The sequence below is a fragment of the Podarcis liolepis genome (genome assembly GCF_965112155.1).
Source record: "Podarcis liolepis genome assembly, chromosome: 8".
Lineage (NCBI taxonomy): Eukaryota > Metazoa > Chordata > Lepidosauria > Squamata > Lacertidae > Podarcis > Podarcis liolepis.
The window spans coordinates 3,036,599-3,063,796 of record NC_139560.1 but is presented as its reverse complement, the minus strand read 5'-3'; the positions used below and the strand labels follow the sequence as shown (position 1 = coordinate 3,063,796).

Here is a 27,198-nt window from a genome sequence, read left to right as displayed (position 1 = left end):
CCAGGGTGGTATTTATGTGGAATGAATTAATCTAGATTATACAGAATCAATTAATCAACTTAACACTAACCCTCATGTTGTTTACAGCCAAGAGAGAATGTTGCATTTCTCACTGGAAGAGTTTCTTGGTCGAGGCTTCGAGCCTTTCAATGCATCACAGGCAGAATTCAACAGGTGCAGCTCTCCCAAGCATAGAGATGAAGCAACGAAGGCGAGAAGGCAGGGAGGGATGTCCCTGTTGAATATCTGCACAGTCTGCCCCCCGGGCTGCTTCGCATGCGTGCCCAGTACTTAGCAGTCGCCTCTCAGCCAAATGCGCGGACCGTCTCCCTCGAAACACGTAACCCGCCACGCAGGCCTCCAGTCTGGGAGTGAAACAGCCTTTGTTCCCGGGGCCCCTCTCCTTTTCTCAAACCGCTTCCACATGGCCAGCCTCATGCAGGGCCCGGTTGCCCTGGAAACGTCGGGATGCAGTCAAGAAACTCCAGGCCATCGCCCGTTTGCATTTAGCCCGGGCCTGGGAATTTCTCTTACTAAGTCGCCCCCCTTGAGAGAAATCTGGAGACAGAGGGGAAGTCAGGACACTGGGCTTGGCATGAGAAGGGACGCCAAGACTGGGGAGCTCAGTAGGGTGTCCTCGTAAGGACAGGGCCGGCTCTGTCGTTGGGCAGAGGGAGGCAGCTGCCTTGGGTGTCAAAGGGTTACTTCTTCAAAGCATCCATTATTATTGCAATATTTTTACTCCCAGGGAGAGGATTTTGGGCCTCGAGTGACAAAATGGCTCGTCATGCCTTGGATACTGTCAGATGCTGTTGGTGGTTGCTCGTGAGTAACCAGGCAGCCTGTCTTTTACAGGTTTTATTGGTGCAAACACATAGCTGTCAACCTTCCCTTTTTTTTTGCAGGAAATTCCCTTATTCCAGCGCCGTTTCCCGCTGCTTCCCGCTGCTATCCCGGATTGTTAGATATTCCGTACAGTAGACTGTCCCCGGGATAGCTGAGGCTGCTGATCCCTTATTTTCAAATCTGAAAGTTGATAGCTATGTGCAAACTATTGACAGTGCAGAACCACAAAGTTTATGTCCGTATCAGTCACTTGCAGAATCCGGGAGTGGCCCCTTCTGGTCTCTCCCCCAACTTAAGAACTTTGACACCCCAAGCCGCCTCCTCCCCTCCTTGCGTTTCACCCCTCAGCGCAGGCTGGACGACGGAAGTGGCGTGCGTCCCTCCTGGCCAGCCTGGCGAGGTGAGGCGCTGGGACTCTCCGCAGCATCCTCGACCCCTTTCCTCACCTGGCTGGCCCCTCCACTCTTTTCCTCACTGGAGGTGTGGCTTTTCCCACCGCTGGAAGAGGAGCTGCTCCTCAGGAGCTTTGGAGGCACTCTGTATCCCAACGGGCCCCCTGCCTCCCTCCCCGGTTCCAATGGCAGTCCCCTGACAGATCCTGTGCAGTGTTCAAAATTAGCCAGGCGCCAGGAGCATTTTGAACCCACAACCAAGTGAAGATGCCTGGGTGCCAGGGTGGTTCCTGACGCCTCCGCCATCTGGAGGTGCACCCCTGGGCATCCATGAATCGGGGCTGTTTTCACACACCAATACCCCGTCCTGTAGAATTCTATCAGGCATATTTTATCTGCCCAGTCGGAATGAGTTTCGGGAACCAAAAGGCCTTTTCTGTGCAGCCTGAGCAGGAGCAGGGAACGAGGTTATAGTGAATTGCCATCGCTTGTCTTCGCTCACCCCACCCCACTGCCCTGCTCACAGATGTGAAGAATATTCCTACATTATGAATGGTCCACGTCACCCTTAACAAAAAAAGGACAGAACAGGCCAACAGATATGCGGTTTCAGTTCTCAAAGCTCTTAACCCAGCTCAGGGTTGTCATCTGAACTATGCAACAAAACACCACCACCACAAACTGGCTTATAAGTATAAAACCATGACACCAGTCAAGCTTGCAAAAATCTATCATTTGCCCGATAATAAATGTTGGAAATGTAAAGAAACTGAAGGTACATTCTTTCACCTTTGGTGGACGTGCCCAAGGATTAAGGCTTTCTGGGAGATGATTTATAATGAAATGAAAAGGGTATTTAAATATACCTTCCTGAAGAAACCAGAGGCCTTTCTCCTGGGCATGGTCAGCCAATTGGTGCCAAAGAAGGATAGAACTTTCTTTATGTATGCAACAACAGCAGCAAGAATACTCATCGCAAAATATTGGAAGACACAAGATCTACCCACCAGGGAAGAATGGCAGATGAAGGTGATGGACTATATGGAACTGGCAGAAATGACTGGCAGAATCCAAGACCAGGGAGAAGAGTCGGTGGAAGAAGATTGGAAAAAGTTCAAAGATTATTTACAGAAACACTGTAAAATTAATGAATGTTAGAATGATGTTGGATAGAATCTAAGTGGTCTTTTGCTGTAATGCTATAAGGGAATATGAGAAAATGGTTATTAATAGGTAAAAAAAAATAATGTTATAATAGTTAAAAATTGAGATTAAGATGAATGAAGAGGGGAGGGATTTGCTGAATTAACAATTGGAACTGGAGTACAGAAAAGGAAGGCGTGAGGAGGTCCGGGAAATAAGCAAATGAAAAATATGTGATAGAAAGATTGAACTGTTTTTTTAACTATTTTTATTTTGTATTTTTCTTTTTTCTTTTTTCTATTTTTTTCTTTTATTCTGTAATTTTTCTGAAAATCTTAATAAATATCTTATAAAAAAAAATATAAGTATAAAACCAAATTTACTAGTATAATAGCTAGAATAGAGATAGACTTGTAACCATTCAAGCAACAAGCATACTAAGGTGCCACGTGCAAGACAAAGCCTGGAGATACTGTAAACATGGAGTGGATAAATGTACAACTGTATCTTAACAAGTTACATGCGCAGTAAACGTTATACAGACTGGATAAATGAACCGTTCAACAAGTAGCGTAAGTCCAGTCACAGAACGGCAACCCTGTGCTGCCACAATAGCAAGGATTCGCCACACTGGAGAATATGGAAAAGTTTTTCAAAGCTGTTTTTCAAAGATTGAACTGGATGAGATGTTCTTCAATGGGTCTTGAGTTGGAAACACAAAGCAATTGGGCAAAAGGAGACTTGTTCTCCGGATATATTACAGGTTTCGCTACACGCTTCATCAGTCCGAAAAGCTACATGATACAAAATAGCACTCCAATTACAATGTGTGGTAAACCATAAAAATCAGAAAATATCAAAATGGGCACTAGACATCCTATTTGGGCCACCGTAACCTTGGTTTAAGGAGCCAATTGGTGCCAAGTTTATATATCTGAGTTTCTGACACGGGCACAGTGCACTGTGACATCTTTTGACATTCTGCCCTGCGTAGCGAAGTTGCCTTGGTCTGGCCCTGCCTTGCGGAAGCGATGCCCGATGGCCCACAATTCCTCTGGCTGTCCCAGGCCCCTTGATTCCCATCCATCACCACCGGCCATCTTTAATAACAGCTTTTAAAGAACGTGAAAAAAACAACCGTGCAGGTTAAAACCTATAGCATATTAACACCTGTGGCTCAGAGATCTGCAATGGTTGCCCATTTGCTTTGAGGCCAAGTTCAAGGCGTTACTATTAGCAGATAAAACAACTTAGCAACTTGGGACCTGTTCACCTGTGAGATCACCTTGCTCTAAATATGCCCACCAGATGGCTTTGATGGGGAGAAGTGGTGCTGTTACAGGTGCCACACAATGCCCGTTCCACATCTGTTAAGAACTCAATATTTCACTTTGGAACTCCCTGCCTATGGACACCAGACAGGTGACATCACTGTCACCTACTGACCACTCCTTCTTTTGGGGTCTCTGTGCCTGGACACATGGACTTCAGTTTACAGAAAGTTGCTGCGCTTTTAATACGTTATTAGTCTACTGCTGCTTTAACTTTTCGAAAGCCTTAGAGTACGGTTGTTATTTTTGCTTATTGATAATTTTATCATTTTATCCTCTTTGTAAACCGTATTGAGGGGGCTGTTGCTTCACAACAGGGGTGGGCAATCCGAGACCAGGGAGAAGAGTCGGTGAAAGAAGACTGGAAGAAATTAAAGGACTATTTAAAGAAATATTGTAAAATGAATGAATGTTAGAAAGATGTTGGATAGAAACCAAGTGGTTTCCAGCTGTAATGCTTTAGGAGACATGAAAAAAGGATTATAAATGGGTAAAAGTTTAATGGTAAGGATTTGCTGAACTAACAAATTGAACTGGAATACAAAGAAGGGAAGTATGAGGAGGTCGGAGGAAATAAGGGTATGGAAGTTATGTCATTGAAAATTAATGTGTGTTTTTAATTGTTTATTATTTTGTATGTTTATTTTTCATTTTATTCTTATATCCAAATTTTTTAAATAAATATCTTATTTAAAAAAAAAGGTACACCTTGCCCGGGCCGGTTCATGCCAGCGGAGATCCGTCTGTGGGCCGGATCGCGCACCAGCCCGTGATTTCTGCCATCCGCGTCTGTGCAGACGTGATTTCCGGCGCCGCAGAAGCGAGTCCCCACGCTGTGCTGCACCGGTTTAGCACAGTGCACAGGGACTCACCGAGAGGGCAGCTCAGTTTGGGGGCGACTCGTGGGCAGGTTAAAAGACCCCCGTGGGCTGCTTGTGGCACATGGGCCTTAGGTGGCTGACCCCTGCTTTACAACATACATTTCATGGAACAAATAAACAAACAAATTTGAACGCTGCCCCAGACTCGCCAGTCCAAAAGCCTGGCAAACTGTTCCGCATGCCGCAAACTCCTTCCCAACTTGCCCCATCACAGTTTCCACCTACTGTAGACCCCATTGTTCTGAGTATTTCTCAGAAAGTCAAGTCCTGAAACCAGTGCCAGCAAACTACACCAAGGCTGGAGAGGATTTATTTTTGCAATTATGAAAATAGACCTTTGCTATTTTCATCGTAACTCTCCGGCCACCGCAAAGTAGCATTTCCTTCCTCCTTACAGCTTGCCCCATCCTTGGCTTTCTCCTTCCTCGATGTTCCTCCAGAGAAAACCTCTCCTGCTAACGTCTCCTGCCAATCCCAGTTGTGAGGTGGTTCAGTTTTCCCCTCAGCGCCTGGCAGTTTTCAACAGACCTGCTCATCTGGAATGTCCCACCCCAAATTCATCACTGCTGATGTTGTTGTTGCTGTCCTTTTTAACCCCCCCCCAAATTACAAAAACCTGTATTCCTGTACATACACCACTATTCATGACAGTATACATCTGCAAAACCCTTTCTTATTAAGCATAAACCTTAGTGACCGGTTTTTGGGTTTTCTTGAGAAGTTGTAAACAAAATAAATCTCTGCCACTCAATTAATATTTTTAATGCAAAACCTAATAACTGTTCATGGGGGCACCTCAGAGACATCACCGTTCAGACATCTCCAATAATCTGAATGCAACTTCTGCCTCTTCACATCTTTAAATGATTTGCTTGTTGGCAAAAAAGACAGAAAATACCCCGGCAATCTTTGTAATTTTGGCGCAAATTTGGCACAGAAAACCAGCAAGGATCCCCAGAGATGGCTGCCCGGCACCTTACATCTCATGGTCATACTAACAAGACAGAGCCTCTGATTTCTGGTCATTCTCTCAACATTTTCCTACTTTATGCGCCAGTAATGATCCGCAAAGCATGCAAAAGTTGTTCCAGATCACCTTTTGAAATGGGCCTCTGTCTCTATTTCCATCTGTTTCCCCTTTTCTGCCTTATCTGTTCCCTGTCGGCGTCCCTTTTCCTATCTCCTCTGCACATCATGCCTGCACATTCCGCCTGTTTCTCCCCACAAATAACCCCACAGGGGATATATTTTATGGGGCCAAATGACTCTGGCAAAAGTGTGTCGCCCTTGCCAAACTCCCCTATCTCCTGTTCTCTGGGAACAACACAATCCATATGGGCACTCTCTCGCTCACAAACAGAATATAAGAAAAAAAGGAAGGAAATGTTGGGATTTGTGCACAGGCAAAAACCTTCCCCAAAAACAAAAACAAAAAAAAAACACCTTCCCAAAAACCAACAGGACCACATCAAGGTGAACTGCAGTTTAAGAAGTTGGGGGGTAAAAAAAGGTAAAGGGACCCCTGACCGTTAAGTCCAGTCGCGGATGACTCTGGGGTTGAGGCGCTCATCTTGCTTTACTGGCCAGTTTTTCCGGGTCATGTGGCCAGCATGACTAAGCCGCTTCTGGTGAACCAGAGCAGCGCACAGAAATGCCGTTTACCTTCCCGCCGGAGTGGTACCTATTTATCTACTTGCACTTTGACATGCTTTCGAACTGCTAGGTTGGCAGGAGCAGGGACCGAGCAATGGGAGCTCACCCCGTCGCGGGGATTCGAACCACCGACCTTCTGAGCGGCAAGTCCTAGGCTCTGTGGTTTAACCCACAGCGCCACCAGCATCCCTTTAAAGTGGTATAGTAAAGGTACCCCTGACCATTGGGTCCAGTCGTGGACGATTCTGGGGTTGCAGCGCTCAACTCACTTTACTGGCTGAGGGAGCTGGCATTTGTCCGCAGACAGTTTTTCCGGGTCATGTGGCCAGCATGACTAAGCCGCTTCTGGCGAACCAGAACAGCGCACAGAAACACTGTTTACCTTCCCGCCGGAGCGGTACCTATTTATCTACTTGCACTTTGACGTGCTTTGGAACTGCTAGGTTGGCAGGAGCAGGGACCGAGCAACGGGAGCTCACCCCGTCGTGGGGATTCAAACCGCTGACCTTCTGATCGGCAAGCCCTAGGCTCTGTGTTTTAGACCACAGCGCCACCCGCTTCCCCCTAAAAATAAGCCATGGGGTCAACAACTCCTGTCTTATTCCCTCCATCACATTTGGGAACATCACTGCAAAGCCACTTACGCCCCCAGGAACAAGGCTATTTCGTTTCCTCCAGTGTTATAAATAGGACCGGGTGCACTTTTGGGGATTTCCGGAGTCTGACACAAGTTTCCAGAAACCATCACACCCAGAGACCTGGGTCACGTTAAGCAGCGATTGTTTCCAGCGCTGCACCACGAGGGAGACTCTTGGCACACGGCTGTTCCGAATTCTGTATCCGTGTGGATCTTTGTACGTTTGCTCTTACAGCAGCTGGCTTAGGGGCTCTGCAGAAAATAATTCTCAACCATTTCAAAAACAAAAAAAACCAATTCCATGGGGTTTATACAGTATATACATTTTTGGAGAGGGTAGTAACCATGACACTTAAACCAACCTCAAACCTGTTTAAAAGTGAGGTCCGCAAAGGAGACAGAGGGCAGCCTGCGGCCAAACAGACAAAGCCCTAAAACGCTTTGGTTTTCCTTCTCCTGCCTGCCTGTCGTCCGCAGCAGGGTAGTTTGATCTCACCCGTTCAAATTACAGCTGTCTGCCGACAAGGGGCCATTTAAACGCAAAGTCTGCCCACCTTTCCAGCACCACTCTCATTACGCTCTTTGAAGCAGCCACAGCCAGGGGGGTTATTATGGGGTGGCTTCCGGCTCTGCGGTCTTGGACTAGGAGACGGCTTAGAGGGGTGAGCTTTCTGCAGGAGCCAGAGGTCTGGGGGCACCACCTTCTGGGGGCGACTTTGGACTCTCCCAGGTGCCCAGCAATTGACCACCCTCCCCACCAGCCCCACTAAACAGGCGCACACAAAAAAGGAGATTTCAGCTAAACATCGGGAAGAACTTTCTGACGGAAAGAGTCCTTCGACAGTGGAACAGACTCCCTTGAGAGATGGTGGACCAGGCTTCCTCAGCCTCGGCCCTCCAGATGTTTTTGGCCTACAACTCCCATGATCCCTAGCTAGCAGGACCAGTGGTCAGGGATGATGGGAATTGTAGTCCCAAAACATCTGGAGGGCCGAGGTTGAGGAAGCCTGTGGTAGACTCTCCTTCCTCGGAGGTTTTTAAGCAGCTCAGCTGTAGAGCATGCTCCCTGACGGAAACCCTGGAGAGCTGCCAGTCAGTGTAGACCATATTGAGCTAGGTGGAACAAAAGTCTGGCTCAAAACGAGGCAGTTTCCTATTTTCCACCATGTGTGCAAATTTACAGTCATTTCCTGTTATCAATAACAACTCCACCAAATCGTAAATGTGCCATTTTTTCTTGTACCTATGTTTAAGCTTTACACAGGATTGTACCTCTTGGGTTTTGTGGCTATTTGGCCCCCACTGCTTGAATCCCCCCCCCCATGCCCATGTGTAGAAATGCAATGCCAACCAAAGATGGTATTTCACGCATCGATTCACAAAAAACCCATAACAATAACTTGGTTAGTCTCTGAAGTACAGTGGTGCCCCGCAAGACGAATGCCTCGCAAGACGGAAAACCCGCTAGACGAAAGGGTTTTCCGTTTTGGAGGTGCTTTGCAAAACGAATCTCCTATGGGCTTGCTTCGCAAGACGACAATGTCTTGCGAGTTCCTGCGGGGGTTTTTCCCCTCCCCCCCTTTTTCTAAGCCGCTAAGCTGCTTATCAGCTGATCCGATCAGCAGATAAGCCGCTAAAAGCCTCTAATAGCGCTAATCCGCTAATCCGTCAATGGGCTTGCTTCGCAAGACAAAAAAACCGCTAGACGAAGAGAATCACAGAACGGATTCTTTTCGTCTTGCGAGGCACCACTGTATCACAAGACTCCTTGTTGTCTATGAGTGCAGAAAGGGACGCCATGCGCTCTATCCAACAGTCATCACACTCAGGGTAAACTCATTGAAACTGATGGGTATGACTAGCTTAGGCCCATTAAGTTCAATGGGTCTACTCTGAACGTGGCCACAGCCCTGAAAAACCAGTGAGGAAAATAACTGAAATTTAGTTATATTGTCTCTTGCACTCCTTCCCTGATCTTGCTAACTGGGACGCCGTCAAAGATTGCATAAATTCAGACGCAGATGTATGCCAAGCCTGTTTCCAAGTTTTAGGTTTATGTTGCTGATGGGATTGTGTGTGCTCTTAAAAAAAAAATTATAAGCTTCCCTGAGCAATGCAAAAGCACTGGGTGGGCGGAGGATAAGTTTTCTAATTATGTAAATTGATGATCTCATTGCAGACATGTTTATTTCATCATGTATCTATGCATACAAGTCAGACTGCCTTCTCTGTTAAGCTAAATGCAGGCTTCTTGTAACTCCATTCTCTGGAATCTCGCCCTGTGAAAGAATTATGACTTGTGCGACTTTAAAAACAACACACACACAAAACCCTGCAGGATCTATTATATAATACAGAAGGTCTAATGTTGCCCTGAAAATACTGACTCCAAAACCTTGCAGCAGAATCATACCACTTTAAAACAGTCATGGCTTCCCCCAAGGAATTCTGGGAACTGTAGTTTGTTAAGGGTGCTGAGGCCCCCATTCCCCTCACAGACTACAATTCCCAGGGTTACCTGGGAAGAGGATTGACCGTTAAACCACTCTGGGAATTGTAGTTCTGTGACAGGGAATAGGGGTCTCCTAATAGCTCTCAACACCCTTAACAAACTACAGCTCCCAGGATTCTTTGGGGGGAGATATGGCTATTTAAAGTGGAATGATACCACATTAAATGTATAGTGCATATGTTCACCAAGGTCGTTTCGCTGATGACCTTAAAGTATTAATTTCACTAAGGTAGCCATCACATTCCATCAAGAGCCGAGACTGCCTTCTTCCAATGGACGAAAATCATAATTTTGGCTGCAGTCAGAAGATCCATCACTAACTCCAAAATAACTTTCTTCAAAGCACCCTTCAAATATATGGGGGGGGGGACACATGCAAGGGATTCTGATGCCTTTTCAAAATACTTTTCAGCACTAATTTACAAAATAATTTAACTTTATTCTAAATGTAAGAATTCAGGTTTGTATTCAGAATGAGCTGCAATGCCTTTAACCAAAATATTCTGCAAAGTGCATAACCATCTCGCCTCACTAAACTGTTCAAAGCGGAATTTCAAATTGCAGAATGTGGAATCTTACACTTTGACATATTTGTTGTTGTTGTTGTTGTTTAGTCGTTTAGTCATGTCCGACTCTTTGTGACCCCCTGGACCAGAGCACGCCAGGCACTCCTGTCTTCCACTGCCTCCCACAATTTGGTCAAACTCATGCTGGTAGCTTCGAGAACACTGTCCAGCCACCTCGTCCTCTGTCGTCCCCTTCTCCTTGTGCCCTCCATCTTTCCCAACATCAGGGTCTTTTCCAGGGAGTCTTCTCTTCTCATGATGTGACCAAAGTCTTGGAGCCTCAGCTTTAGGATCTGTCCTTCCAGTGAGCACTCAGGGCTGATTTCCTTCAGAATGGATAGGTTTGATCTTCTTGCAGTCCATGGGACTCTCAAGAGTCTCCTCCAGCACCAGAATTCAAAAGCATCCATTCTTCAGCGATCAGCCTTCTTTATGGTCCAGCTCTCACTTCCATACATCACTACTGGGAAAACCATAGCTTTAACTATACGGACCTTCGTTGGCAAGGTGATGTCTCTGCTTTATAAGATGCTGTCTTTGACATATTAGCAGTATAAAAGGGGGGAGGGAGTTTGATTCCTGGCAAAGGTGAAACCTTGCCTTCATTTGCAGCAGAAAGCTACATTCCTCAACACAGTGGAAACGTTCTTTATCTCTCAGTGAGCTTTCATGGGTGGGTAAAACAAGCACCAAAAGTTACAGCCCCTTGGAAAGTTCTCCTGCGCGCAAGTCTATCCTGCACAGCTGAGAACTAGTAGATGGATGGATAGTCATTCCTGCATGAGTTGGGTGACCCTTAGGTCAGAATCTCCTTTCTCGCAACTGTCATCTCACTACAAATTAAGTTCTCCCAATCAAAGTCACCGAGACGCCGCCACGCAGAGGCGTTGGAGTGGGGACTTCAATCAGAGCGATGTCAGCAGACCTGAAGTTATTGTCCCACACAAACAGGCAGGAAACCGGCCGGTTCCCAGGATTTCCAGCAACAAATTCCTTCCGCAGCTGGGCTCCGACAGATCGCAGCAGGTAGAGAGCAGGAAAGAGAATTAAGAGGCTGGCAGACCAGCTGGGAAAGGAGGGTGGGGAGAAACCGAATACAGGCGTCATGGCTACGTGCCACGGTCCATGTGGGGCCACACAGGGCCTTGCAGAGCTAGGCAGAGGCCCTGGCCAGGTAGATAATGTGCCCCCCCTTTTTTTACCCTGGGGATAAAGGTAAAGGGACCCCTGACCATTAGGTCCAGTCGTGGCCGACTCTGGGGTTGCGGCGCTCATCTCGCTTTATTGGCCGAGGGAGCCAGCATACAGCTTCCGGGTCATGTGGCCAGCATGACTAAGCCGCTTCTGGCCAACCAGAGCAGCGCACGGAAACACCGTTTAGCTTCTCGCCGGAGTGGTACCTATTTATCTACTTGCACTTTGACGTGCTTTTGAACTGCTAGGTTGGCAGGAGCAGGGACCGAGCAACAGGAGCTCACCCCGTTGCGGGGATTCGAACCGCTGACCTTCTGATCAGCAAGTCCTAGGCTCTGTGGTTTAACCCACAGCGCCACCCGCGTCCCTGGGGATAAGTGAAGTCTTATAAATAAGTAAGTATATAACATAATCTTTTTTATAATGTATTATAATTTTAAATACATTTTACAATACATACATTATTCATTTTAAAATGTATTCTACAATTTTTAAAAGTTCCATAATGTATTTAAAAATCTATTTTTAAGTAGACAACTTTGACTATTATTTATAATTATAATTAAAACTTCTCAGTCTTCTTATTCTACTCTTTAAAAAGATGTATGCTTTTGAGAAAGCCACTATTGCTCATAAGCCACTATTTCTTTAAAAAACATGGTTTCCACCAAATTGTAGCATCATTGAGCTATATGTACTCCTCGGGTGTAAGTAATATTCCTGGCCTAGTCAACAAAAGTTTAAACAAATGGCCACATCTTCATCAATTTTTCATCATTTTCAAAAAAAATATTTCTGTCCACAGCAACATTCATGTAGGCAAGTTTCCGGTGCTGTGGCTGTGGAGACCCTGCGCACTGACAGCGACACAGAAAGACACCGACACACTTCCTGGCGTCTCTGGTACAGTCAGGAAAAACTCTTGCCTGAAACTCTCAGAGCGGACGCTATCGTCTGCAAGGCGGATGAGGGGTCTGACTCAGTGCAAGGCAGCCTTTTCTGCCCTTGGATCGGGTGTGCTTTCATCTCGTCCCTTTTCTTTTTCCTTTTACAGTGGCACCTTGGTTCTCAAACTTAATCCATTCCGGATGTCTGTTCCAAAACCAAAGCGTTCCGAAACCAAGGCGCGCTTTCGCACGGAAAGTAATGCAAAACGGATTAATCCATACCAGACTTTTAAAAACAACCCCTAAAACAGCAATTGAACATTTTGCTATCTAACGAGACCATTGATCCATAAAACGAAGGCAATAAACAATGTACCGCAGTCGCACAATCAATCAATCAATAGCTGAACTGGGTTCCACACAGTCACAAAAACTGAAAAAAAGAGCCGGAAAAACAAAAAGGCAAAATAAATAGCAAAAACAGACAGACCTCAGCATAAAACGGAAGTGTGGCACTCAAATCAGAAGCGTTACACTCAAAATGGAGCATGTTTGGCTTCTGAAAAAAGTTCGCAAACCGGAACACATACTTCCAGGTTTGTAGTGTTTGGGTTCCAAATTGTTTGAGTACCAAGGTGTTTGAGAACCAAGGTACCACTGTATAATTCTTTAACGACTGGGTTTTAGTAATACAAAACAGCCCCCTCCCCCTCCTCCTCCTGCAGAGGAGTCATGGAATCATAGGGTCCCCCAAAGGTCATCCAGTCCACCCCCCAGCAATACTAAAGCACAGCTGACAGGCGGCCACCCAAGCTCTGCTGAGAAACCTCCAAGGAAGGAGAGGCCACCAATTTCAGAGGGAGTCCGTTCCACCACCAAACAGCGCTTAAGAAGACTAGAGACCGCCGTCCCAAGAAACCCACAAATCTGTCAGTTCAATCCATTAGGAAGCATTAAAATTCAAATCTGTGAATTTCATAGCAGCCAGAAAGGCTTGCATTCTGCCGGGAGATGTCCCTGTATATCACCTTTGCTTGCTTAAAGAATGAAAAGGTGTCAGTCTCCCACTAAAGGATATCCACACTTTGTTCCTTTAGCTGGAAGTCGACGGTTGTAATTTTTTTCCACCAAAGTGACTCGTCAAGCTGTCTTGTGCCAGTTGGCTAACATGGCTCCCTTTGGGTCCTCCCAGTGTGGAGCAACCAGCTACAAGAAGATGCCCAACATTGCTCCATTTTAGCAATTTCTGCAAAGGCCAAGGTCCACAACTTTTGCACAAGTCCTACGCATCTGCCGGAACGACCCTGATTCCTTAACGTTCTCCCCAATGTAGCCTCAGATGAGCTCTCTTCACCTGAAACAGTCTCACAGGGGCTACCTAGCATTTTTGTCCCGTTTTCCATGCTTGCCCTTCTAACGGCTGGACGTCCACAGCCAGACACATCAGCAGCGCAACCCGCTGGGAACTTCTCCTGCTCAAACAGGAGGGCTCTTGCGCATTCCTTTCGAGAAATGGCACTGCAGAGCTTGCGCCCAAAATATCTTGGGGCACAGCTGTTTCGGAAGGCCTCTTTCTTAGGAAGGAAGACTCAAGAAAATTGCATTGCTGTTGTTGTTTTTTGCTGGGTGGCAGTGAAGACCTCACAGCCCACAGGGAACATCCACCATGCTAAAACAATGGGGTTTTGCTGCTGCAAGAGATTGTTAATTTTTACATTTAAACCCCACTTTTTCGCCAAGAGCTCAAGGCGGCATGCTTCGATCTTGACTGCTTTCATAGACCTACACCCAGTAGTGATGTATGGAAGTGAGAGCTGGACCATAAAGAAGGCTGATCGCCAAAGAATGGATGCTTTTGAATTCTGGTGCTGGAGGAGACTCTTGAGAGTCCCATGGACTGCAAGAAGATCAAACCTCTCCATTCTGAAGGAAATCAGCCCTGAGTGCTCACTGGAAGGACAGATCCTGAAGCTGAGGCTCCAAGACTTTGGCCACCTCATGAGAAGAGAAGACTCCCTGGAAAAGACCCTGATGTTGGGAAAGATGGAGGGCACAAGGAGAAGGGGACGACGGAGGGCGAGATGGTTGGACAGTGTTCTTGAAGCGACCAGCATGAGTTTGACCAAACTGCGGGAGGCAGTGGAAGACAGGAGGGCCTGACATGCTCTGGTCCATAGGGTAACAAAGAGTCAGACACGACTAAACAACTAAACAACAACAACACACTCCCTACAGGCATGCATAACGAAAACCCAGCTGTCTGGAAAAGCTATCATCCACCCACAGCTCCAGTTTCAGCAAAGGAGGTTAAAGATATCAAGGGGCCACGACCTAGGAGGCCCTGTGGCGCCTCCTACTTGCCTTGGGGCAAAGAATCTCCCTTCCACGCTGGGGTCCATTTGACTGCCCTTTTAAAGAGGAAATCCCTGCGGAGCCCAGAAGGGATTTGCCAGTCACACAGCTAATCTTTGAATAGCCCTGTGCCCTCCCAGCACCCGAGGGGCTGGCAGCTGCCAAAAACCAACGATTTATTTATCTAGCCACAAATAAAGTTCTCCTTTGTCCAACACGCAGGGAGCCAGCGGCCTCTGGGCAGGGCTGAGCCAATAGGCAGGGAAGGAGGCCGGGTAGAAAACATGAATGCAACTGAGGCTCATTGGCCTTGCAGAGCAGATTAGCCAAGGAAAAGAGGAAGAAGAAGAAGAAGAAGAAGAAGAAGAAGAAGAAGAAGAAGAAATAGATGGGTGTTTTTGTTGTGCACTCGTTCAGATCTGCACATGATATTCTGGGAGATTTAAAGGGTTATTATCACTGAAAAACACGGGTTGCTGTGTTTGATGCATAGCTGTCAACTTTCAGATTTGAAAATAAGGGATCGGCAGCCTCGAAAATAAGGGATCAGCAGCCTCACCTGTCCCGGGGACAGTCTACGGGATATCTAACAGTCCAGGATAGCAGCGGGAAGCAGCGGGAAACGGTGCTGGAATAAGGGAATTTCCCGCAAAAAAAGGGAAGGTTGACAGCTATGGTTTGATGCTTGGGAATCAGAAGACTGAGTGGAAAAGGGAAACTTAAAAAAAGGAAGAAACATGCAGGAATCACAGCTAGGTTAACAGAATTCAAGGTGCTGTTGGCAATGGAGGTGTGCAGGAATAATATAGATACGATACGGAAGCCTTGCTTGAGCACAAACACAAGTCTGTTAATCTCCAGCTGATACCTACTAATAGCAAATTTGTCCCCAGGCTGGCCTTTAACCAAAGGAGCTCTCTGTTCTCCACTTCCCCCGACATATTTGCAGAGAGCCTGCGCTAAGGGAGGAATCTCACTCGGCCGCGAATGGCTGCAGAGTCGGACGAGACCACAAACCCCCTCCAAAGCACGCTTGCCCTGGCTTATTTATTATATTTCTGGCAGGATCACGCTCTCTCCCTCCGCCCCTTGCTCACTCGCAAGGAGCAGGAGGAAGAAGAAGAGAGTGGGACGTGGGGCCACTCTCAGCTCGGAGAGGATTTGGCAAAGGGACTCCCGGTGCAAAGAGCCTTAACGTGGAGTGAGTCACCCCACCCCACCCCACCCCCCGGCTGCAACAAGGGTGCTTCAGAGAGCACACACAGCCGCTTCCCTCGCGGATGTGGCGTCCGACCAGGCGCTGCAGAAGGGCACGACCCCAAAGCTTTTAGCAGCGTTGGAAGCAGCAAGAGGGAGCTTCCGTTCTGCATTAGGAGGGACCGCAGCGCAAGCTGCAAGGGGCCGGCAGAGATTGCTTTTCCTGGAACTCTGACCCTGGGCGTTTGGATGCCTGTGGCGGCAGCATCCCACCGCAACCACAGTGTTTCATCCCACACGGAAGCCACGCCATCGTCACGTCTCGGGAGGGGCAGGGGGAAGAGGGAATAACCATAGAATTCTGGAATCGCAGAGTTGGAAGGGAAGCCAAAGGTCATCTAGCCCAACCCGCAGGAAACTCAACTGAAGCACCCATGACAGGTGGCCATTAAAAAACCTCTCAGGCTTGCTTACCCTGAAGGCAGGCGCCTGAGAGTGATGGGGTCTGCAGGCACTGCTGAGGACTAACTGAATGAGGTTTCTCATTCGGAAAACACCAGCGTGAAAAAGGAAGCCAGCAGGTAGTTCCCTGCTCCCTGCAGGGCATCCTCGCCAGTTTAAAGCACAGGAGCACCAGGCCAGAAAGGACTTGGCAACCTAGAGATCCTAACAACAACAACAACAACAACAACAACAATTTATTATTATTATTATTATTATTATTATTATTATTATTATTATTATTATTACCCCATCCATCTGGTTGAGTTTCCCCAGCCACTCTGGGCAGCTCCCAGTCGAGTGTTAAAACAGTACAGCGTTAAATATTAAAAACTTTCCTAAACAGGGCTGCCTTCAGATGTCTTTTAAAGAAAAGATAGCTGCTTATTTCCTTCACATCTGGTGGGAGGGCTTTCCACAGGGTGGGCACCACCACCAAGAAGGCCCTCTGTCTCGTTCCCTGAAACCTCACTTCTCACAGGGAGGGAACTGCCAGAAGGCCCTCAGAGCTGGACCTCAGTGTCTGGGCAGAACTATGGAGATGGAGATGCTCCTTCAGGTATACAGAACCGAGGCCGTTTAGGGCTTTAAAGGTCAGCACCAACAAAGATTAAAAATACATTAAAATGTCACACATTAAAAACTTCCCTGAACTAATTGCTTCTCTTTTTGTTTTACTACCAAGACCTGCAGTTTGGGAACCAGGTAGCCCACTTCAGTTGCTGACCCCTGTCTATCCTTTTAGTAGGGACGCGGGTAGTACTGTGGTCTAAACCACCGAGCCTCTTCGGCTTGCCAGTCGCAAAGTCGGCGGTTCGAATCCCCGCGACGGGGTGAGCTCCCGTCGCTCTGTCCCAGCTTCTGTCAACCTAGCAGTTCGAAAGCACACCAGTGCAAGTAGATAAAGAGGTACCGCTGCAGCAGGAAGGTAAACGGCGTTTCCATGCCCTCTGGCTTCCATCACGGTGTTCTGTTGTGCCAGAAGTGGTTTAGTCCTGCTGGCCACATGACCCGGAACGCTGTCTGTGGACAAACACCAGCTCCCTTGGCCTGAAAAGTGAGATGAGCGCCGCACCTTATCCTTTTAGTGGCAGGCCAGGGGAAGGAGATATCTGACTGGCTACAGAGCTCTCGAAATGGCACCATTAGGTCAAGGCAAGCTTTGCTTGCGGAAAGTTTTGAGTGTCGTTTTGCTTGCCATCCCAGAATTTACAGTAGTGACCCCACTTACACACTGCAAGGAAGCATTTACTGCTTTCCCTCTCCTTTTCAAACTCCTTTCAAATCCTGACTACCACATCTGTAAAGTTTTAAAAAAATTCTCTACAAACTCTACAACGGGTCACCTGGTCGCAGTCTTCCTCCTACTAATGTGAGCTGAATTGTGTCCTTATTTTAAGTTGCGGTCTTTATTTCTAAATTTGCTCCTCTTTGTTGAAATTTAGCATATGTAAATATTATGCAAACCTGTGCCCTCCCCCTTTCCTCCCACTTAAAGGCACAGTGTGGCTTTCCAGATTGCAATCTCTCCTGGCCACCCTGAACAACAGGTCAGCTGCACACTTTGGCAAAGGAGAACAGGATTTCCAAAAGGCATTTGTGGACTTGCTCCGTTCTGCCTTCCCACCCACTCCTCGTCTGCAAGCGCCCCTTTTCAAACCGGGCCTTTCTGATCTGCATGTTTATGCCACGTAGATCAAGTAGATCACGATCCCAAGAAGGGAGAAGGAGCAAACTTGCAAGGAAACAATTTTTTCACCGAAACGACCCCTCTCTACCTTTATAGCACAGGGCCTCCACCCTGCACCCCACTTTATCTTGCAGGAGTTTGACTCCTGGTGAGCCAAATGGGGTCCCCACATATGGACTCCCCCAAATGGAGCCTCTGTTGCAAACGGACAGGATTTGGCCTTGAAGAGTTTGCCTTGCCCCCTACCCGCTTCCCTTCCCTTGCTCCCTCTCCGCTGGGGATTATATCAGTTCTCTGGGAACTCCGATTTGCCGGTTGTCAGATTGATCTGACCTCCCTGTTGTAGGGCTGGTCCCCTCCCTGTTCCCCACTTGTATGGGGCAGCTTTTAATCCTCTCAACGTCAACCGCACCAAAGCAAAGGTCAGCCCTGCCCTCCCTCTCTTGATGTGCCTCTTAGGCAGAGAAGCATGCTGTGAGGGGGAAAGGCAGAAGGAGGCTTTAGTTATCTCCCACTTGGACTACTGCAATGCGCTCTATGTGGGGCTACCTTGGAAGGTGACCCGGAAATTGCAATTAATCCAGAATGTGGCAGCTAGACTGGGGACTGGGGGTGGTCGCTGGGACCACGTAACACCAGTCCTGAAAGACCTACTTTGGCTTCCAGTACGTTTCCAGGCACAATTCAAAGTGTTGGTGCTGACCTTGAAAGCCCTAAACAGCCTCGGCCCAGTAGACCTGAAGGAGCGTCTCTACCCCCATCATCCAGCCCAGACACTGAGGTCCAGCTCCAAGGGCCTTCTGAATGTTCCTTCACTGCAAGAAGTCAGGTTACAAGGAACCAGGCAGAGGGCCTTCTCGGTGGTGGCACCCGCCCTGTGGAATGCCCTCCCACCAGATGTCAAAGAAATAAACAACTATCTGACTTTTAGAAGACATCTGAAGGCAGTCCTGTTTAGGGACGCTTTTAAGATTTGATGAATTGTTGTATTTTGATATTTTGCTGGGAGCCACCCATAGTAGCTGAGGAAACCCATCTGGCTTATTATTATTATTATTATTATTATTAACTGCCTCCGACAGAGTCTGACCATTGGTCTGTCTAGCTCAGCTTTGCCCATGCCAGAGTAGCCAATAGGACTACAACTCCCATCATCCCTGACCATCGCTCATTTTGGCTGGGGTTCAATGGGGAACTGTGGTCTGAAACATCTCGAGGGCAGCACATTGGCTACCCTCTCTGTGCACTGACTGTGCAGCTGTTCTCTAGGGTTTCCACATAGGGACATTCCTGGCCCTCCAGGCCTGGAGGTGCTGCGGACTGCAGCTGGGACTTCTGTATGCAAAGCAGCTGCTCTAACACTGAGCTGCGGTCCTTGCCCTTGCTTCTATCCCTTCGTTTGCCAGTGAGCCTGCAGTCCCGTGTCCTCTTCTAGGGCAAGGATGCTGACAAGCTGGAAGGCGTGCAGAGGAGGGCAACCAAGATGACCAAGCCATAGCTGTCAACTTATAGATTTGAAAATAAGGGACCAGCAGCCTCGAAAATAAGAGATCAGCAGCCAAAATAAGGGATTTTCCAGGCACAGGTATGTTCAACTTCTGAGCCCCTCCTACCCAAGGGCAGAAAACACAGCCAGCAGCCAAACGATGCCTCAAACATTGGTTCCCACAGCGCAGCAACCTGGCAAAGGGGATGCAGCAAGGGAAACCACCGTCCCCTCTCCGCTGGGAAGCGCTGAGCAAAGGCGAGTCCCCAGGCAACACAGCCAATTTGATTGGCACAAGGCATGCAAGCTCCACCCCCCAGTCGTTCTTAGACTCCTTATTGGGTGAGCAACGCAGCCAAGCAATACAGATGGAGCCTCCCTCCTCCCTGGCTGGCAGGGAGGAAGGGAGAGGAGCTGCTTCCTTTGAAACCCGGGAAATTTAAGGGACAGCAGCGGGACACGGCGCTGGGATAAGGGACTTTCCCGCCAAATAAGGGACAGTTGACAGCTATGGACCAAGAGTCTGGAAGCCAAGCCTGATGAGGAACGGTTGGAGGAGCTGAGTATATTTAGTCTGGAAAAGAGGAGACTGAGAGAAGACAAGATAGCCATCTTCAAATATCTCAAGGGCTGTCACATGGAAGATGGAGCAAGCTTGTTTTCTCCTGCTCCGGAGGGCAGGACTCGAACCCATGGCTTCAAGCTCCAAGAAAGGCGATTCCGACTCAGAATCAGGAATAACTCAAATAATTCAATATCTTCTCAAAGCAACCCTCCTCTTTCTCACTGACTTCACTAACCTTGAGTAGGTTTGAACAATTTGGGGCAATTAAAATGTTAAAAGTTAAATAAGCCTTGTGGAAGGAGGTGTGTTAAGGTATATACAGTCATACCTCGGGATAAAAATGCTTCAGGTTGAATGCTTTCGGGTTGCGCTCCGCGTGACCAGGAAGTGACAGAGCGCGTTACTTTCGGGTTTTGCCGCTCGCGCATGCACAGACGTTCAAAATGACGTCACGCGCATGCGCGGAAGTGGCGAAATGCAACCCGCGCATGCGCAGACACGCTATTGCGTCTTATGTTCTGTTCAGGATGCGGATGGGGCTCCGGAACGGATCCCGTTCGCATCCCGAGTTACCACTGTAGAAGTGTACATATGGTTAATTTGAATATGTTATTATTGAATATTATTGAATCTGTATGTTATTGAATATGTATATTATTGAATATTGTATACTCAATGTATCAGCCGCCGGGGGGGTTTCACTGTTTGTATTTTGGTGTTTGGTAAAAAATAAAATATATATTAAAAAAATAAATCAGGAATAACTTTTCTGAGAGCAAGAGCTCTTTGATGGTGAAACAGACTCCCACAAGAGGCTGTGGCTTCTCCTGCCTTGGAGGTCTTTAACCAGAGGTTGGATGGTGATCTGTCATGGATGCTTTAGCTAAGATTCCAGGGTCCCTTCTGACTCTATTATTCTATGATTCAACCCCCTCCTCCATTAGCCCCGTGTCCCCAGTTTCTCTCCCCTCGCAGAGGCCACGCTGCCCTTCTGTGGCCCAACCTTGAGCCGTTAGGACGTTCTTGATCTCAACCAATGTCCTGGAAGTCAAGAGATGGCCAGGGTTTTCCCTTAAAGCTCATTCTTAGGAACTGGAGAGCCTGTTCTTTGATTTGTGGGAGATAAGGAAGCGGAGGAATTTTTGAGGCAGGAAAGCGAGAGCACGTCTGCAAGTACAAAAGGAGGCATTCTGGCCAGACGTTGTGAGCAAAGCACAACATCCTGTGCTGGAACGGCACATCTGTGAGACATCCCAATTGTCCCCCAATTGGGGAGGGGGTCCACTCCTACCTACTTGGCTTGGGTCTGCAAAGATACGGCTAATATTGGATCAGGCCAATGGCCCACCTAGTCCGGCCCCCTGTTCCCACAGCTGGCCAACCAGATGCCAGGGGGAAGACTTTAAGTGGGACCTGGGTGGAAATTAGCAGGAGACTCAGGTGATGAGCTGCAATGTCTGGGAGACCAAAACTGGGTAACTTGCAAACAAAGAGGAAGGTGTTGTTCAGAGATCAGCTGCTTTCATGGGTGGCGCTGTGGTCTAAACCACTGAGCCTCTTGGGCTTGCCGATCGGAAGGTCAGCGGTTCGAATCCCCGCGACGGAGTGAGCTCCCGTTGCTCGGTCCCTGCTCCTGCCAACTTAGGAGTTCCAAAGCACACCAGTGCAAGTAGATAAATAGGTACCGCTGCAGCGGGAAGGTAAACGGCGTTTCTGTGCACTCTTGTTTCTGTCACGGTGTTCCATGCGCCAGAAGCGGTTTAGTCATGCTGGCCACAGGACCTGGAAGGCTGTCTGAATACAAACACTGACTCCCTCAGCCTGAAAAGTGAGATGAGTGCTGGAACTCCATAGTTGCCTTTGACTGGACTTAACTGTCCAGGGGTCCTTTGCCTTTATCCTCATGGGTCAGGTAAGGGAATCTTTCCAGAAAGACAAAGGTGGATCCAGAAACTGTATGAAATAAAGGGGACTCATGTTCCAAGAAGAGTAGCTGCTTGGCCACAGGCCTCCCCAGGTCCTAAACTGCTGAATAGCACCAGGTTGGCAAAAGGTGGTTTGTGCTGCCATTTTTTTAACTGCTGCACTGACTTTTTTATTTTCACACATTTTTTTGCTTTACATTTTTGTGGGGTATCATCATCGTCGTCATTATTATTTCACTAGAATAATCACTTGCTACATATGGACCCTCGAAGTGTCTTACAAAATGTGAAGAGCACATTTAAGGAATATTTGAAAAAATATGTTAATATTTAAATCTTAGAATAGCTTTGGAAGTGGATATAGGCTGTAGGGTTAGACGGAGAAGATAGTGTGTTTTAAAATAGCATTATTTGTAAGTGATAAAATGTGAAGTTTTTATGGTTAAAGTAAGTGCGATTAAAAAAAAAGATGGTTAGAAATTATGAGATATGTAAACTGATATGAGATTATGTAAACTTGGGGAAATTATGAGATATGTAAACTTGGGGAAGCCCATTTAAGAATGTTTAGAAAAATAAGGATAAGAAAAGAATCTGTTTGTATTGTTTGTTTTTCTGTTTGTGTTCTTTATTTATAAAATGAATAATTTTTTTTGAAAAAAACAAGATGTGAAGAGCACTGCCCTGACTCCCACCCAAATATGTAAAGAAAGGCTTTTACTTGTGAGTAAGAGAGAGGTCTTTACTCAGGGAAGTAATGGTACAGTCTGGGCACCCAGCACACTGCTTAGGAGTAGCGATTCAGGAGTTTTGGAGCGGGCAAGAAGTTCAGAACCGGACGGAAGCAATGAAGATGCCCCAATGAGTTTCCCTGTCTCTCACACCGACTTTTACGGATTAAGTGGGACGAGAGCCTCTACCCTTGTGGGGATGCCAAGAGTGTCAGCATTGCTGTCTCCAGGTCAGGTGAAAGACCTGGCATCCTTATTCGCCTTCCAAAAGTGACTGAAGTCAGGATACAAAGGGGAGACAGCCGCTCCCAGGTTCCCCCATTCCCTAACCTTCCTTCTCCTGCGTCACAGTTTGCCCGATCTTGACAACACTGTGGGGCTCATGATAAGAATAAACACAAATGAACCATATATCACAACAACCTACAAAACGGACCAAATAAAACAGCAGCAGAGACAGCAAAACCATCACAATCCATCAAATATCTGGGAGAACAGGTATTTTTACACCTGGTTCCCAAAAGCATGTTAGTGATGGCACCTAGAAGGCCTCACTGAGGTGAGAGCATCAAAGGGAACGCCTGCGAAAGGGACTCAACTGTAGGGCCCAAGTAGATGCCAGCCAAAAAATGGTGCTTCAAAAATATTGGGGTACTGAACCGCACAGGGATTTATTAGTAGAAACCAACACCTTGAACTGGGCTCAGATATGTACCAGCAGCCAGTGCAACTGTGCTAGGACTGGTCTTTATATAATCAGCTCCCCTGGAGCCCACCAGCAGTTGGTTGGCCACGTTCTGCACTAGCTGAAGTTCCCAAACAGTCTTCAAAGGCAGCCCCACATAAAGCCCACTGCAGTAGTCCAATCTTGGGGCTACCACAGTGTAGACTACTGCAGCCAGGTCATCCCTGTCCAGATAGGGTCATAACTGAGCCACCAGCCAATGCTGGCGGAAGGCGCTCTGGTCTCAAGCGACCAGATGTGGCATCAGAAACAACAAGGCATACCTAGAGCTGACTAGGTGCCCGAGTTTTTATGTATAAAATTGTGTTACACAAACACACATTTGCACTCTGCTCCTTCTGGAGAAAGTCTACAAAACGAACAGCAGTGTCAGGATTTGGGCTGAGCGGGGAAAACAATCATGGTTCCATCTCCCAATAAACTAAGGCAGCAGTTCTGAACCTGTGGGTCCCCAGATATTGTTGGACTACAACTCCCATCATCCCTGAGCTCTGGCCTTGCTAGCTAGGGGTGATGGGAGTTGTTGTTCAACAACATCTGGGGACCCACAGGTGGAGAAAGGCTGAACTAAGGCATCCACAGAAGCCAGAAGAAGCCAGAACATCTCCACTCAACCTACCATGGTCTTCATAATAACAGCTTCCAGAACAGCCTCACCTGTGTCATCAGATCCCACAAGGTTTGACTGACTCGAGAACACTTCCCTGCCCATTGCCAGCGCCCTCACAACTCCCTGGTGTGCCAGTCCTGGTGGCCAGGTTTCCCCAAGGACGCATGTGCAACATCGTAAGGATACATGGCTGCTAAGACTGGGGTTGCCAAGATCCTCCCAGGGTTAGAAATTCGCCAGGCGCATTTTGCACCTGGCTATGGGCCAATTGCGACCAGGTGACGATGCCCGGGCACCAGGATGGCTCCTGACGTCTCCCCCATCTGAAGGTGCATGGCTGGGGGTCCTTGGACTGTTTTCATACACAAATACCACACCCCGCAGAATTCTACCCGTTAAATATTTTATCTGCACGACCAGGAACCCAAAAGTCGTATTGAAAAAGCTGCCTGGCCCCAAATTAGCAACCAGGCATTCTGTTTTAACGACTGTAACCCTGGTTTAAGGAGGCCGTTGGCACCTAGCCAGTCCATCTGAGTTTCTAACATTGCGTCCTCCACTCGCTAACCTGGGCAGAGTGCGACCCAGCGCAGAGCACATTTGAGCAAACTCCACAGTAGTTCCCTCTCGGCAAAGACCCATGGAGTCTTCTCCGGCACCTTGCACCAGACCTCACGTTCTCGGTCCACCCCACCTCCCCTTCCCCTCCACCATCCCAAACCATAGCGCCCCAAACCACGGCAGGCCCCCAGCCAACTCACCATCCCCTTCCACCTTCTCTGGGGTGCGGCTCCAGACAACCTGCCTGCTTTTCAAGCGCACTTGGAAGTTCCTCCGCTCGGGCCTCTGGGATTTCTTCTGGTAGAAGAGGGTGAGGACGGTGCCCGTCTCCAAGCGCTTGAGGACCCCGGACATCTCTCCTGCTCCAGCCGCCGCCTCCGTCTCAGAGGGGTCCTCCAAGAAGCCATTGAGGAAACTATTCAGCCTGGACAGAGACATCCTTCTCACTGCATGGCCTTTGGTGGCAAGAAAAGCACTCAAAGCCACAGCAAAATCCTCTCCCCCTTTTTCAGCGGAGGGGAGCTCAAGACGCTGCAAAAATCCCGCTGAGATATATAATATTCCTTGCTGGCAATTGCATATATATATATATATTAGAAACCTCTTTCTATTTCTCTGTCTCTAAGCTGCGACGGGATCTCCTTTGATCCTGCGTCTCCTTCTGGAAGCTTCAAGGAATGGAAATATAGATAAAACCAGACTGGGGGGGCTGAAAAGGGAGGTGTCCCCCCCCCGAAAGCTGATGGAAGAGGCTTCTCCAGCTGCGAGGTTCAAGCCCGGCTCTGAGCGATCCAGCCCTGCTGGGATTCTGGCCCATAAAGGAATGGAGGTGGGGGAAATCTCCCCATAGCTGTGGGGCTGGAGAGGGGATGAGACTTTGGTGCCCTCTCTGGGCAGAAGCGCCGGGCAAGCCCCACCCGAGGTGGGCTTTGCAGGGATGGAGGAAGCGGGTGGCGCACCCAGGCAGGCAGCACCCCTCCTGCCCCAGGGACCCGGGTGGCAGCCTCCGGCCACCCCATCCACTCACATCTGCCAAGGGTCTTCTGTGGGGGGCAGAGATCTTTTCTCCAGGAAGCAGAATCCCCAGATCCCAAAGGCCAGGAGGATCCTCTGCAAACGCTCCTCTGCCCCACACCCAGGAAGGGAAACGCGCTCGGGGAGCCTTGGCAGGGTGGTCTTACGGGGTGGACCCCTTCTTGTCCCCCTTCTGGTCCTCTTCTCCTGCTCCCTTTCCTCCGTCTCCTGCTCCTCCTCGCCTTATTTCTCCGCTGATTAATTGCAGCCTGCTGCTGAAATGGACGCCCAGAGGAAACTGCAATCGCACATGGCCGGAAAGAGACCAGAAAGGAATTTAGGAGGGGGAAAAAAAATAAATAAATCCTGGATCTTACAGAAAGCAAAATAGGAAAGTGCGGGGGGGGGGGGGAGGCTGGAAAGGTGGAGGAGGGCGACACCTAGAGGCGGAAAGAGGGCGTGGCAGGGGAGCGGAAGGGAGGGGTTGCGGTAACAGACCAAGGTGGGTCCAGATGCGAAGCCCAGATGTTTCGCACTACAAATCCCATCGGCCCCTGCGCCAGCTGATGGGACTTGTAGTCCAAACAGCTGGAGGACACTCGGATGTCAAAAGGCCTCCCCAGAGAGAGAGGTCCCTGACTCTTCCTTTAAATTGTTGTTGTTGTTATTTATTTTCGTTGCCTTTTTTCCGCTCCAAGTAAACGTCTTCTTTTGTTCTCCCAGGCTTTTACAAACATGCATTCTTAGAATTGTTTGGAAATGGTCCTGCTGCAATTGTTTTATAAAATTTCTAAAATTGTGCCTTATCGTTTTATCTTTGTGGGTCACCTACAGGGCAGCTAATCTTAAAAACCAAAATAATATCAATTTTTAAAAAAAAAAAATGGCAGAGGAGCACAGAAGGTGCTCCTTCTACACCTTTATTGATTATACACTGTTTCACTGTAAAACAAAACAACAACAACGAACAAACCTGAAAATGGTTTACAAAAAAGACAAAGCAATTAAATTATCAATAAGAAAAATAAACAACAATAATTTAAGACTTTAGAAAATTTTAAATAACAGATTAAAATCAGATTAAATATTGAACCAACTTTCTAAACATCTGGGTAGGCTCGTCTAAACAAAAATGTTTTTAGGAGGCATTGAAAAGAGCGAAGGGGCCTGCTTAATACCAATGGGCAGGGAGTTCCAAAGTTTAGGTGCTGCCACACTAAAAGATCAAGATGTGGAACGGGGATTGTGTGCCACCTGCAAGTGCCAGTTCCACCAATTGAAGCCAAATTATAGGTACATGCCAGCATACATGGTGGGAGTGGGTCCTTGGTCTAAGTCAGTAGAAGGCTTGCTAGAGAGGTTAAAAGCAACAAAAAAGGCTTTTATGGGTATGTCCGTAGCAAAAGGAAGAACAAAGAAACAGTGGGGTCTCTCAGAGGAGAAGATGGTGAAATGCAAACAGGGGACACAGAAAGGGCTGAACTCCTCAATGCCTTTTTTGCCTCAGTCTTCTCCGATAAAGAAAACAATGCCCGACCTGAAGAATTTGGAGCAAATGATTCAGCAGAGGAAACACAGCCCAGAATAACTAAGGAGATAGTACAAGAATACTTGGCTAGTTTAGATGTATTCAAGTCTCCAGGGCCAGATGAACTGCATCCAAGAGTATTAAAAGAACTGGCAGATGTGATCTCAGAACCACTGGCAGTCATCTTTGAGAATTCCTGGAGAACAGGCGAAGTCCCGGCAGACTGGAGGAGGGCAAATGTTGTCCCTATT

The 27,198-nt window shown here is 47.8% G+C and overlaps 1 protein-coding gene across 1 annotated transcript in view; it reads right to left on the bottom strand.

Annotated features, from left to right (window-relative positions):
• LOC310713002 (1-phosphatidylinositol 4,5-bisphosphate phosphodiesterase gamma-1-like) overlaps nt 1-25,778 on the bottom strand; it is an 89,811-nt gene extending 64,033 nt beyond the window's left edge. Inside the window, exon 1 of the mRNA XM_083516521.1 lies at nt 24,606-25,778. Coding sequence (XP_083372647.1) covers nt 24,606-24,843 — 238 coding nt within the window. The 5' untranslated portion in view covers nt 24,844-25,778. The remainder of the gene's footprint in view (nt 1-24,605) is intronic.
• Between the last annotated feature and the right edge of the window lie 1,420 nt (nt 25,779-27,198).